This window comes from Silene latifolia, chromosome 11, assembly GCF_048544455.1.
Source record: "Silene latifolia isolate original U9 population chromosome 11, ASM4854445v1, whole genome shotgun sequence".
Classification (NCBI taxonomy): domain Eukaryota; kingdom Viridiplantae; phylum Streptophyta; class Magnoliopsida; order Caryophyllales; family Caryophyllaceae; genus Silene; species Silene latifolia.
The window spans coordinates 6,496,377-6,510,819 of NC_133536.1; the positions used below are offsets into that span (position 1 = coordinate 6,496,377).

The following is a 14,443-nucleotide window of genomic DNA, read 5'->3' on the forward strand; positions in this document are numbered from 1 at the left end:
AATGAAAATAACTCGCCAACCTACTCCGGTTGCAATTGCTTGAAGCTACTCCGCTTCAAGACTTTCCTTTGCTCAAAGCTACTCCGCTTCAAGACTTAAAGTTCTATCTCAACGGTTTACAGAGTCAGAATCTCAGTGGTTCACTTAAGAACATGGAGATTACAATTAAGACCTAAACACGAGAATCATTGAACATATTCTTTATGCAACGATTAAGCGAACGATACTTGGAGATTTTACTGACTTTGAAAAACAAGTGAAGACTTTTGAAAACAGAAAACGGTTTTGCAAATATTTGAAGAACAAAGCTTAAAATGCTGAAATGATTTTGCAAATGTTTTACAATGAGTGTTCTGAAAAGTCTTGCAATAAATGATAAATGAAGTGGCTATTTATAGAGAAAGGTAGTGTGTAAGAGAAGGATCTTAACACTACTTTAATCTAATGTCCATAGGTTTGTAGTATGCATTTTCATTTAAAATTATAAAAGAACAATCAGATTTGTGAGGCTCAAGGTGGTCAGTAATTTTCGAAGCAAAGGAGTGTTTTCCATAAAATTTATGGGAACTCACAATTTTGCCACAAATGGAAAAAGCATAAGACCTATTTTTAGCATGAAAAACAACTTGCACAAATGGGATTGACATCTTTAAATTATTGTGCAAGCATATTCTTTTTGTTCTTTTTGTTCTTCTTGATTTTGAAATAATGTTCCACTTGAACATAGAAAAGCTTTTTAAAGAATTTCAAACACTTGTGAATTTTCCCGAAAATTCTCCATACGTTAGTACCAGAAACCATGGTGCAACAGTCACAGGAACTGTTGCATGGTTTTGCAATCACTTATGCATAAAGAGGATATGTTTAACTACCTCGTTTACAACATTCATTCTAGGCAATGGGCTTTCTTGTCTTGCCTTCATCTTGATCATCTTGTTACTTTGATTAGCTTGTGGACTCTTTGATTGATCATCAATAGCTTCAATTTTGCTAAACAATTTAACTAAGAGGCAAACAATTAAATAACAAATGAAACTTGGCATCATCAACCAAATGTGTTCTAACAAACACTGTATATTGGGTACACGTTAGAAAAAACGTTCTTGTGAATATGCTATGGAGTCATCAGTCGACAGTCATGTATGAATGACAAATTTTCTTTTGAATATGGCAGTTTTTTTTTTTTCTTATAATACAAGTGTACTTAATTTTATTGACAGGCCGGGGTGAGTGCAAGCTGTAACAAGGTGTAGATCGCGTATAAAATCGCATATTATATGGTGACAGGGGAAGGAGAATTTAATTTTATACGGAGAAGCGATTCTTGCAAGGATTTTATGTGAACAATTATTATTTGCAGGACTGACATATCCAGACTCGTAATATAGGTTGTCGAGTCCTAATCTTGCTAAAGGCCTATATCACTGTAAAGTGCTTAATGGTAAACTCCAAAACCTTTATATCTTGGTCGCGTATGTCACAGCCGAAATTTAAAACCATGCACAAAATATTGCTACAGGTATACTAAGCCTATGTATCCTGCCTATGATATGAGTCATATGACTGTCACGTTCACGTTCACGTTCTTAAAGAATATATATGTTTGGAATCATGGAATCATGTCTCCCGTGTATATGTTAAGGCCCTGTTCTACTCAACTGCAGTGAGCTGAACTGAGCCGAGCTGATGTAAGCTGAATGAAAATTAAATGGAAAAATACAGCTCTACAGGGCCTAAGCTACTGTAAAACTGATAAAAGTTACTAAATTGACCCTACTTTTCTACGTAAGTACTTAAAGTCGACGAATGAAGATGAGGGCAATTCGATATTGGGCAAACAACTTCCGTGGAAGTTCCGTGGAAGTTGTTTGCCCCTTGGCATTATAAAGGCCCATTATTAATGTATGTGTGTCTGAAATGAGCTGTGACAAGTTGTTAGATCAATAACACTAAGATTTTGTATATATTATGCTAATTTTTTTGTTTATTTAAATATGCATGAATGCAATTGGAAGAACAATAATACTCCAAGATTTTGTATGTATTTGTTTAGAGATTCTTATTGCATTGAAGTCTTTCCCTTTCGATCATCACCTGGAATGTGTGCAATATTTTATAATATGATGTCCACATTGTTTTGATCTTTGACTTTTTTTTTTCCAGCTATAAATATGATGCTTCTGTGATATACTAGTTGGTATGTACAAGAGTCTGTACATCTTCTTTCATCTAGGCCATCCTTCATTGGTAAGTATTAGCTCCAAGTTCGTTATTTGTTTGCACTGTTTCACATACTCCCTTCGTCCCAATCATTTTTTTTTACCTTTTTTTTATTCTTTGAGGGGTATTTTAATCCGTAACCTCAGAATAGTTAGTCTTTGTACTTATCTCATACATTCTCGTAATAATATGAACCCTGCAGGATAGAAGCAAAGATACCCTTGTCTAACAAGCTCATCGACCATGGAGCGGAATGAAAAATCACCTGAGGAAGAAATCACAACTCCACTGATAATGTCCGTGGATGAGATGATCGAGCAGAGTATTGGACGCCTGAATTTAATTCAAATCCTGCAAATTTTCCTAGTTTCAATACCAACTTTTTTCGACAGTCAGCAAACCTTCATCACCGTCTTTGCTCATGCGCTACCAACATGGAGTTGCACCACTAGTAACACCTCCTGCACCTCCAACTCCAAACTATGCGACCTTTCCAAGACCGACTGGGCTTGGGATTCCGGGAATGTGCACACTTCAATCATATCAGAGTGGGACCTTCAGTGCGCCAACTCTTTATTTGCCGGCATGCCAGCAACTTCCTACTTTGTTGGTTGCTTTCTGGGTGGCTTGTTGCTTGCCACCCTTGGTGACTCATCGCTAGGTCGAAAGAACCTGCTTTGTATATCAACTCTGGTAATGTCCCTAGCTGCATTTGCCTCTGCATTTTCGCCTAATATTTGGGTTTACTCGATATTTCGTTTCATATGTGGGATTGGGCGCGCTCCAGTGGCAATCTGTGTCCTTGTTTTGTTGACGGAGAGAGTTTCCAAAAGGTGGCGTGCACAAGCAGCCATGGCAGGATTCATGTCCTTCTCTCTTGGAATATTAGGCTTAACTGGTATCGCTTTTTTAACCAGGGATTTATCATGGAGAACTCTGTATTTATGGACTTCAATTCCTGGAATTATAAGCTCTCTACTGTGTTACGTCTTTCTGTACGAGTCCCCTAGATTGTTACTTATGCAGGGACGAGAGAAGGATGCTATGGCCGTCTTAAGAGGCCTAGGATCCAATACCCTAATTAGTCCAAGCTTACCAAATGACAACACTGGACAAAAACTACCTAAAACAAATCCCTTCATTTCTCTCAAGATTCTACTCGGTAGAAAATGGGCTGTAAAACGTTTAATAGCATCAATGTTGTTATCTTTTGGCATCGGACTGATGTACTTTGGAATGTTCTTGAGTGTCGGAAATTTAGGGTTTGACATCTACTTGACCTCTGTATTCAATGCATTACTTTCCCTTTTCTCTTATATGCTCACTTTCCTATGGTGGATTCAACACTGCAACCGAAGGAGCTCTTTACTCGGGTTTTGCACAATCAGTGGAGCAACATGCATAATCTTTTCAGTCATAGGAAAGGGCCATGGAGGTGTACTCATTGGTCGGGAACTAATCTCTCTATTTTGTGCATGTATGGCCTACAATCTTGTATTAATGTACATGGTAGAGCTCTTTCCAACATGTGTTAGAAATTCTGCAACTTCATTGGTAAGGCAGGCCATGATCTTGGGCTCGGTTTTTGATCCAATGTTGGTTTTGTTAGGAAGGAAAAATATGATCTACTCGTATGGAGCATTCGGGTTGGCAATGCTACTGTGTGGATTCCTGGTTCTGTGTCTGCCAGAAACTAGAGGTAAGGCGCTCTGTGATACCATGGAGGAGCAAGAGTTCATGGACCAGGATAAAATTTTCTAATACAATGTAGTAACTATTAAGTAAAAGGGTTTTTTGTCAAAAACTACCTTATATTTAGGGGTATTTGTAAAAAACCTACCTTATATTATTTTTCTTGTTTTAGACTACCTTTGTTTTCTCATTTTTTGGTCAAAAACTACCTACGCTGAAAATATGGCGAGATTTGGTCGATTTAGTGACATTAACCTATCTTACATGACTTTCTTAACATCAAACAACAATGATCAACTGCATCCAAACCAAAATTTAACTTTAGATAAGCAAAATTAATGAATTTCAAATTTCAATAATAACTACAAACATCTACTAAAGTTTAGCGTAAGTACTTTATGACTTCCCAAAATCGGGCCTTAGTAAGATTAAAACATAAAAGAGTCATGTGAGATATGTTAAAGCCGGAAAATAGACCAAATATGTCTAGATTCTTAGCGTAGGTAGTTATTGACCAAAAATAAAGAAAACAAAGGTAGTTGAAAACAAAAAAAATAATATAAGGTACAGTAGTATTTTTACAAATACACCTAAATATAAGGTAGCTTTTGACAAAAAACCCTAAGTAAAATGGAGTAATGGTGTTTGGCTTTAATTTTGTATTGCTTTGATCATATCAGTAACTAGCAAATGTTGTGTTTGAGGTTTTTTGTTATTTGTAAGAGCTAATTTCACTTGTACCCGTTTCCCGTGTTACTAAAGACAATAATCCTTGGTTCCAATTTATAATGAATTGTAGCAATATGGCTCATTGAACTGGTTGTGTTTCTTTTACTGTGAAGTAACAGTCATTCGGCGCTATTGTCTTTGTAATTTTCACTACAATCCATGAAAACCCTGCTTGTACTGCATTGGACCTTTCTGCTAAGGACCATCTGCACCGAACCTTTCTGCATTTTTTTTTTCCTGTAAAATTGCGTGTCGATTTAGCTGAATTACTGATTTCTGTGAAGCTGGTAAAATTTCCCTAACAATGAAAGCCTCTTTATTCTCCAAATAATTGGTTAATTTGGCTGAATATTGCTTCTCTTTAAATGTATTCACGATCTAGATGTCGTAGTGGTGTGCCATGGAAACATCAACTCATCAAGATTAACACGAGCAAATCTACCAGTGTCTATGTTGTGTCTGCTGCTAATTATTCTGTCTCTCCTGAAATTTTGTTTCTGCTATTGTGAATTTGAGCCTCTGATGTTCGGAGAACATGTATTTTTTGCTTTACATATCAATTCTCAGCTACTTTTTAATATCTGCAGAAGATAAATCAAGTCTACTCGTCTCTGATTACAAACGGAAACTTGATTAAGACTGTCCTGCAGTCAGCAGTCAGCACAGTTGAAGCATTCAAGGCCATGTAGAGAAATTTTAATGGTAAGTACTCGTATTCATTATTCGTTATGACGTATCATATCTTGCATGTGTCATGGTGTCAATGAACGCCAAAAACAGACCGACTTATGTTTACTTAATTTGCATGATTCGCACATCAGAATACTCTAGAGTTCTGATTCCAAATTACATAATAATTGATTTATTCCTGGATTTTTTTTATGTTGACCAGGAGTTCTCATATCGACAACTGGAGGCAATCTTCTTCGAGGTACGGAAGACAAGTTAATGGATAGACCCTTCCCAGGTTTGGATTTTTCATTCACAAGAATCATGAATCGAACCCTTGTTCACTTGTCTAAGAGATGAGGCCGTTACAACTCAAATCAACGAATTTTTTTTCAGGCTATGAAAATGATGTCATTGGTAAATAGAGAGCGCCTGGCCGCCTGCCACCTGTGTTACTCAGACACGCCGACACGTGTCGGCGTGTCGGACACGGCTATTTGGGGTGAATTTTCCTGTTTTGTGGTCTAAACTGAAGTGTCGAAGTGTCGTGTCGTGTCGGACACCGACACGTGTCTGATACGCGACACGGCAGTTAAGTGAAGTGTCCGAGTAACATAGCCTGCCACCTCCTTGCTCCTTGCTAGTTTCTATCCTGGACATTTAAATTTGGTTTCCGGAAATGGTGTCTTAATTGTCACAGGAATAAGGCGGTTAGGTTAACTGTATGTAGCCGAGAAGCCTGTACGTCTGTTGCTTTATTGTTCTAAGAAATCCTCTACCGGTATGTAGAAGTGCCGTCTTTCTTCCTTAAATCTTTTATATTGTTTTCTTGTTTCGTTTGTTCCATTGTTTTACAGGGTACTTAACATTGACAATTTCAAATTACTCCTTGATCTGTTTGAAATAATAGCTTCATTTTTTCTTTAACTTCCCTGCTATTTTTTTTGTACAAGAAAGCGTGTCAAGAATGTGTATGATATGTGACGAAATAATGAATAATTACTCCTTCCGTTTAATCATTTATTTACCTTTTTTTATTCTTTGTGAGATGTAATTTAATCTTTGGTAAACAAATGATAGAGGCAGAGGGAGTATCTGCATTAAGTTAGTCAATTCTTATTTGCTGTGTGTTCATAATTGTAATGGCCTCATTGAATGGTATGTAGACCTCTCAAAGCTAAATCGACCCAGACCCAAAACTTGCAACCCGAGGTTGACCTAAAAACGAATCGACCCTGAACACGGGTCGAATAAAAATAACCCGACTCGGAATGATCTGATAGGACTTTTAAGAGACAAATTTGAAACAAAATCCTTCATAATTATGACTCAGACTGACTCAAAATGACCTGACACGGAAATGGCTTGATAGATACGCACCTGAAATGACCTTGCCCAACTAAGAGAATGACCCGTTTACTAGGTCTAAATTGGTAAGGCCGATTGTGTGCAAGTTGCATCTTGATCTGTTTGATCGTTACATTTTGATAATTTCTGTCCACTGCTAAAAAAAATAACTTGTGGGGCCTAACCCGCTAAAAAATCAGAAAACAGGTCGAACGGCTTAGTTTAGGGCCACGCTTCAGCCGGCCCAGCCTCGGTTGCTTGGTCCAGCCGGGTCCAGCAGCATCTATTGAGTAGAGTATTATGCCATGTGTTTTTTTTCCAATCTTTGCAGTATTAAAAGATTTAGGTGAAATACTGGTGTATTTAATGAAATTCTCACATGCCTTGTGTAATTTTGGGTTTTATAAATTTCCTGCGAAAGTCATACTCAGTGCACCCTGCACCACAACACTACTACTTCTACTTCTCTTCTTTCCTCTTTCGTATTCTCTCTTTCATTTATTTCGGGTATAAGTGTTTAACCCATTGATAGAATAATATTTGGATCATTATATCGTTGTACTCCCATTTTAATATCGTGGAAGTTTTGGCCCTCTGGCCCGTGGTTTTTTTACCTCTATTTAAATAGGGTTTTTCCACGCAAAAAACCCGCCGTCATTTATACTGTCTTTCATTATTTAAATGTGTGTGTGTGTGCGCGCGCGCATTGAGCTGTAGCATGGTGTAGTTCTGTTGAGTTTATGGATTCAAGTACCTAAGAGGGGGAGGGGGTGAATTAGGTACTCTTTTAAAAATTTATAACTTCAACTTTATTGAATTAAAGTAAGTTAATAGAACAAAAGAGATTAGAGGATACTTTGAATAATATTGAAAGATTGAACAAGTATCACGATGAATGTTTGCTGAAGTATGAAAGCAACAATCGTTCTGACTGTATCTATTTGTCTCAGTTTGTGGAATATGACTTGCAGACCAAATGCGACAAAAGATGATGATGAATACTTCTAAGGTTAAGCAAAGCAAAGCAAAACAAACAAAGTAAATTGCAAATGGAAATAAAGTAAAAACAATGAACACGAGATTTTTGAATTGGTTCGGCAAATACTCAAGTGCCTACGTCCAATCTACCTTTTTATTACTTTCCTTTAGCGATCTACTCCGACAACTAAAAGACCCTTGTAATAAAAGACGCCAACCTACTCCGGTTGCAAAGCTAGTACAAGAACTACTCCGTTCTTATGACAAGCTAACTCGCAATCTACTCCGATTGCCAAGAGTTAAAGGACTACTCCGTCCTAGAACTCAACAACTCACAACCTACTCCGGTTGCCAAAGAGTTAAAGACTACTCCGTCCTAAACTCTACTAACACACTTAGAATGTTATAGGATCAAGTTTCCACTAACATATTCTTAACAAAGAATAGAGATGGACAACTTTTACAAGATCAACAATTCATAAGCAAGAGAGTTTAGTATAGAAAAGTAACAGTAGCCACGACTGTAGAAACTTGAAGACACTTGAAGACTTTTAAAAGTTTTTGCAAATAAACACAATTTTTAAGCTTTAAAAACGATTTGCAAAGATGAAAGAATTATTTCAGAAAAGTCTTAAGGATTTATGGAGAGGATGCACGATTTATATAGAGGAGGTGAGTGAAGGGGTTGCTAGGGTTTTGAAGGGTCAAAGACCTCACATGTGAAGGGCAATAGCAACCACCCAAAACTTGCACCAAAAAGGCCTCTTTTGCAAAGGCAAGAATAGGGAAAGATGGTTTGAAAGATATCCTTAAAAGCTCATGCAAATTCAGAAAACAAAGAGAGAAAAGACAAGTCACATGATGACAAGTTGACACTAAAATGGCAAAAAGCATTCTTTGTTTTCTTAAAGACTCAAAGGGTTGAATTTGCATAAAGAGGAAACATTTTGAAAATAATAATTCAAACCACTCTTTATTGAATACCATCTCCTTAATAAAAATCTGATTTTTTTATCTTTGAAAATAAGAGTCACGTGAAAGCTTTTGAAAGATAAAAAGGGACTTCAAGTTTCTCGAGTTGTGACAACAATCCAAGCAAAATTTACTTGTAAAAGCAACGATGATCGTCTGGGTCATTTCTTTACTTACTAATATACTCTACTTTCTCACTTGTACATTAGATGACACATGACTTAATACAATGGGATTAATAACAACTTCAACACTTCTTAATCCATGCTTGATATGATCATATATCCTGAAAAGGTAAACTAAGAAGACACAAATCAAATGGGCATGTTATCATCAACATAAGGGACCCAACAAATTCCCCCTTTGATGATGACAAGCCCCAAACGAATGTATAAGTAATGTAAACACCTTAATTCAAGATTTTAAGCAAGCAAGATCAAATGATAGAGAAGGGACAATATTACCTTACCTAAGGCAAAAGTTAGAATCAAATTACCATGACAAATTTACATTGCCCCAAAACAAGAATCAAGCTAAGAAGGTTAGACAAGACATTAGTTTAATCAATAAGCAAAGAGATTCAAAGCATGAGTTTACCTTTTCCCCCTCTTGACATCATCAAACGGATAGGGATGTCAAAAGCATTAGAGTGCAGATATTTCACAAGAAAACACAAAAAGACACATGGAATTGTGACAAGGTAACAAAGTCAACATAAACAAGGATTAAGCATAAGCTAACCAAAGTTCAACATAGCTAAACAAAGTTTAAAATACACCACCAAATGTCAAGATAACAAGCAAAGAAAATATTGTCTTAGAAAGGCACAACCGGTGGGACAAAATGAAAGGGTACGGATAAAAGGTTAATAGGCCGAGAGGGAAGGGAAAGGCTAAGGGGAGGAGGCTTGTTCACCATCCGAGCCACTACCCAAAGGATCATCATCCACAAGAGCATCATCACCAACTTCTTTTGTCGACACAAGGGTGGAAATGATATCCACCTCACCACGGATGAGGTCCATAGTAGAAGCAAGGGCCGAGATTGCCAAGTCCTTTTGACGAGCATCTTCCTTAAGCCACGCACCCAACTCAGCCACGGCATTAAGCACTTCCCGCATACCACCCGTATTCACTTGACTTGATGACCCAACCTCCGGGTCCTTCTTAATTTTCACCGAAATTAATTCATCATTCTCAATTTTGATAAGCATCTTCCCCATTTGCCCATCACTCATAACATCACACATATCCAACGAACCCAAGCTAGTGTTCACTAAAACCCCTTGTGCCTTGAGCACAACCGATAACCACATTCCATAGGGCAAGTGAATCATGCTAGAAGAGGGTCTACGAAGTTTGGTTGAAATAAGATGAAAGCGTTTAAACATTAACCCAACTAGGGTCACCTTTTTGTGAGTTGCAATATGATAGATTAAATATTGTGAGGCTATGGTGAGTTTTCCCCGATCACCCGAGGGATAAAGAGACCGACAAAGCATATTGAAGATGATTCGAAGGGAAGGTGGGATTTGGGTATTGCTAATTGGACCAGGAGAGATGACTTTGGGACACACGGTTTGAGCAACATTAAGAGGTGAGGCATAAGGTAAAGCAACCCATGTTTCGGAGGGGAGTTTGTCATAACCTCCGGTGGGGATACCAAGGGCGGTAGCAAAATCAGATTGAGACAGTTTAAGAGGCTTACCGTTCACCTTAGCCGTAAGAAATTCACCCGATTTATCAACACGGACAGTTGCAAAGAATTGAATTACCTCGCTCACAAAGACCGGTTCACGCATTTCCAATAATTTTTCCCAACCTTGAGCTAAGACCATGTCACGGACTGAGTGAAAAGCAGGCGGCTCGAACCATGTTTGGTTGTAAACCCGAGGAGAGTGGATTGCTTTGATGTTCATCAACCTTTCACAGTTTTTGTAAATGGAGGTAGGGAGGTCGATACTTTCAAGATGATTCCAAACAATGGCCAAGTCCCATTTCGAGGTTAGGGAGACCGGATCAGAGGGAGAAAGGTATACAAGTTTTTTCTTCAAAGGTTTCGATTTTTTCTGGGGAGGTTCACTAGGATTTTCAATTGGAGTATCAACAATGGGGTTATCGACATTACTCTGCTCGATACTTTCTGAGATTGGGGGTAAATGGGATGAAGAGGCTTTTTCTTTTCTTTTGAGGTTCTTTTTCGCCGGAGTCGGGCCAGACTCGCCGGACTTAGAGGGATTCTCATTCAAATCAAACTCGGATTCTTCTTCAACATATTCAATATTTACCAATACCGGTTCAGTGGAAGAACTCGGAACAGTGGAGCTTTTCTTCCGACCACCACGTGTGCGCCGTTCTACCATTGTGGAGATGGGAATGTCGTCGGATGATGGAGGGTCAGTGGGGTTCGGTGATGGTTGAGGGTTTGGTGGATCTGGGTTTGTTGAAGGAGTCGTGTTTGAGGTTTGAGGAGGGAATGCGTAGGAGATTTTGGTTGGGGTCATTGTTGGAGTTGTTGATGTCGGTGGGTGTGATGTGACAGGTGGTGAGGTCAAGTTTGTTGGTTTGATGGGTATGTGGGTATTGAAGGATGTCTTGACCATGGTGGGTTAATAGGCTAATAGGTAGGTAAGATGAGGGAGTTTTAGTGGATTTGGAGATGAAGGGTTTAATGGATTGGGATGTTTGGACGGGTAGGCCTGTAAGGTGGGTTGAGATAGTAAATGGCCCATTAAATGTGGTAAGTGAGGTGGTTGGCCCAACTAGACAAATTTAATCACTCGAAATAAAAACGCAAGGTAGCATATAATAAACGTAAATTTAGATATGAGGTTGAGTGATTACCGACTCACAAATACGGTGTCAATTTTTGGTCTAAACATGATGTCAATGCACTTAGAACACTTAATAACATATATCCAATTTTAATTTAATCAATTAAGGAATTTTGTAAAACTCACACTAAAAATCACGAGCTATTAATTAACCCAATTTCTAGCCTAAATTTCTCAAAATGTTCTCTTGCAAGTGGCTTAGTAAAAATATCGGCAATTTGATTTTCGGTTTTGCAAAAGATAAGTTTAATATGTCCTTTTTCCACATGATCACGAATAAAATGGTGACGGATATCAATATGCTTAGTTTTAGAGTGTTGAATAGGATTTTTGGAAATATTTATTGCACTCGTATTATCACACATTAAGGGAATGGAGTCAAAAATAATACCAAAATCCAAGAGTTGTTGTTTCACCCAAAGGAGTTGAGAACAACAATGTGCCGCGCTAACGTACTCACTTTCGGCCGTAGAAAGAGCTACCGTGTTTTGTTTCTTTGAGGCCCAAGAAGTCAAGCAAGGACCCAAGAACGTTGCAATTCCGGAGGTACTCTTTCTATCCACCGTGCACCCCGCATAGTCCGCATCCGAAAAGCCTATAAGATCAAAAGGACAATGTAAAGGGTACCATAGGTAAAGATTTTGTGTTCCAATCAAATACCGAAGAATTCGTTTAACGGCTTTGAAATGTGATTCTTTCGGATTTGCTTGGAACCTAGCACATAAACAAACACTAAAGAGAATGTCGGGACGACTTGCGGTCAAGTAGAGAAGTGAGCCTATCATACCTCTATACACCTTATCACTAACATTCTTACCGAGTTCATCTTTGTCCAATTTGGACCCGGCTACCATGGGTGTATCATGAGGCTTACCATTAGTCATCCCAAATTTCTTAAGCATTTCTTTGATGTACTTTTGTTGATGGATCATGATTCCATCCTTTGATTGCTTAATTTGGAGCCCAAGGAAGAATCCTAGCTCACCCATCATGCTCATTTCAAACTCCGATTTCATTAGTTCCGAAAAATATAAGTAAAGGAGTTCATTTGTTGCACCAAATATAATGTCATCAACATATACTTGTACAACCAACAGTTCACTGGACTGTTGCTTTAAGAACAATGTTTTGTCAACGGAGCCTCTTTTAAAACCATTTTCAATAAGAAATTTAGACAATCTATCATACCAACATCTTGGTGCTTGTTTTAAACCATAAAGAGCTTTGTCTAATTTGAAAACATGGTTAGGCAAGTCATTGTTCTCAAAACCCGGTGGTTGCTCTACAAAGACATCTTCTTCCAAATATCCATTTAAGAAAGCGGTTTTGACATCCATTTGGAAGAGTTTAATGCCTTTGTGAGCCGCAAAAGCTATAAGCAATCGTATGGCCTCAAGTCTAGCTACCGGTGCATAGGTTTCATCGTAATCAATACCCTCTTGTTGGTTATAACCTTGCACCACTAGTCTAGCCTTGTTCCTTACAATTTCTCCCGAGTCATCAAGCTTATTGCGAAAGACCCACCTAGTACCAATGACGGTACGATTAGGCGGTCTAGGGACTAAGTGCCATACCTCATTCCTTTTGAATTGATTAAGTTCTTCTTGCATGGCAAGCAACCAGATCTGCATCGATCAAGGCGACTCACATTTGAAGGTTCAATTTGATAAAGGAACGCATTGTGGGCACAATACTCGTTGAGATGAGCGAGATTGTTGAGGGATGATCTTGTTCGAATTCCCGAGTTGAGATCACTTGTGAGATTAGTGAGTGGATGAGAGCTTTGATGTTTCCACTTCTTTGGAACAATGGTTTCTTGTTCCCCCTCAGCAACATCAGTCACAGTGACTGTCTCTATTGGCCTGGAAGGTTCTTCATCCTCACTGTTTTGGTTTTCTTGATTACGGAGGTAGAAGCAACGATCGTTGGTCTGTTGCTTCGAGAGAAGAAGCGATAGCAGAGTTGCTACGTGTTCCCCCTGAGCTTCTTGATCTCCTTTGAAGGTGACAGTCTACGTATCATTTGCAATTCATCTTTGGGAGCTTCTTCATCCGTGAACACGAAGTCCTTTCGAACAAGACCAATCTCAAACTCATCATCTTCATCCTCATCATCGTTATCCATGTTTTGTACCTGTCCAAGCACACTAGATTCATCAAAAATGACATGGATGCTTTCTTCAATTAACAAGGTTCGTTTATTGTAAATTTTATAGGCCTTGCTATGATCGGAGTACCCAATAAATACTCCTTCATCACTACGTGGATCGAACTTACCCAAGTTGTTTTTACCATTGTTATGAACAAAACATTTGCTTCCAAAACATCTAAAATATGAAATGTTGGGTTTTCTTCCACGTAACGATTCATAGGGAGTTTTATTTAATATACTCCTTATCATGACACGATTATGAATGTAGCAAGCGGTATTTACCGCTTCGGCCCAAAAATTCTTAGGCAACTTACTAGATAATAACATTGTTCTAGCCATTCCTTCAAGGGTTCTATTCATCCTTTCAACCACACCATTTTGTTGTGGGGTTCTAGGAGCCGAGAAGTTATGGTCTACACCATTGTCATCACAATAAGCACCAAATGATGAGTTTTCGAATTCGGTTCCGTGATCGGTTCTCATTGAAACAAGTTTTAAACCAAGTTTATTTTGAATCTTTCTTAACCAAATTAGAAACTCATCAAATGTCTCATCCTTAGAGCTTAGGAAGAGTGCCCAAACAAACCTAGAGTAATCATCAACAATGACACACACATAACGACTACCACCTCTACTTCTAGTTCTCATTGGACCACATAAGTCGATATGTAAAAGTTGCAAAGGTTGAGATGTACTCATAATTCTTTTGGATTTAAAGGAACTTCTAACATGTTTGCCTCTAGCACATTCATCACACACTTTATCAAAATCAAACTTTATGTTAGGAATACCTTCAACTAAGTCGAGTCTTTTAAGAGTATTAAGAGTTTTTGTGCTAACATGACCAAACCT

General features: G+C 38.2%; 1 protein-coding gene and 2 long non-coding RNA genes across 5 annotated transcripts in view; all 3 read left to right on the forward strand.

Moving 5' to 3' along the window:
* Positions 1 to 14,443, forward strand: part of LOC141610822 (uncharacterized) — a 266,728-nt gene that overhangs the window by 10,650 nt on the left and 241,635 nt on the right. The gene's annotated exons all lie outside the window — the stretch shown is intronic.
* On the forward strand, positions 1,223 to 3,987 carry LOC141610820 (organic cation/carnitine transporter 3-like). Of its 2 annotated transcripts, none has more exons than XM_074429082.1 (3): positions 1,223 to 1,441; positions 2,164 to 2,247; positions 2,423 to 3,987. In XM_074429082.1, the coding sequence occupies exon 3, from the start codon at positions 2,464 to 2,466 to the stop codon at positions 3,979 to 3,981; it is 1,518 nt and encodes a 505-aa protein (XP_074285183.1). In that variant the 5' UTR covers positions 1,223 to 1,441; positions 2,164 to 2,247; positions 2,423 to 2,463; the 3' UTR covers positions 3,982 to 3,987. The 2 variants fall into 2 exon arrangements, with proteins under 2 accessions (XP_074285183.1, XP_074285182.1); XM_074429081.1 differs by lacking the exon at positions 1,223 to 1,441 and adding an exon at positions 1,674 to 2,037.
* On the forward strand, positions 4,962 to 5,922 carry LOC141612662 (uncharacterized). The gene is made up of 3 exons (XR_012529134.1): positions 4,962 to 5,343; positions 5,534 to 5,608; positions 5,707 to 5,922. It is a non-coding gene; the product is annotated as an uncharacterized LOC141612662 (long non-coding RNA).

What these genes read in the sequence shown, in the direction of transcription:
- LOC141610820 (XM_074429082.1), top strand. Translation starts at nt 2,464, where the DNA reads ATGGAGCGGAATGAAAAATCACCTGAGGAAGAAATCACAACTCCACTG.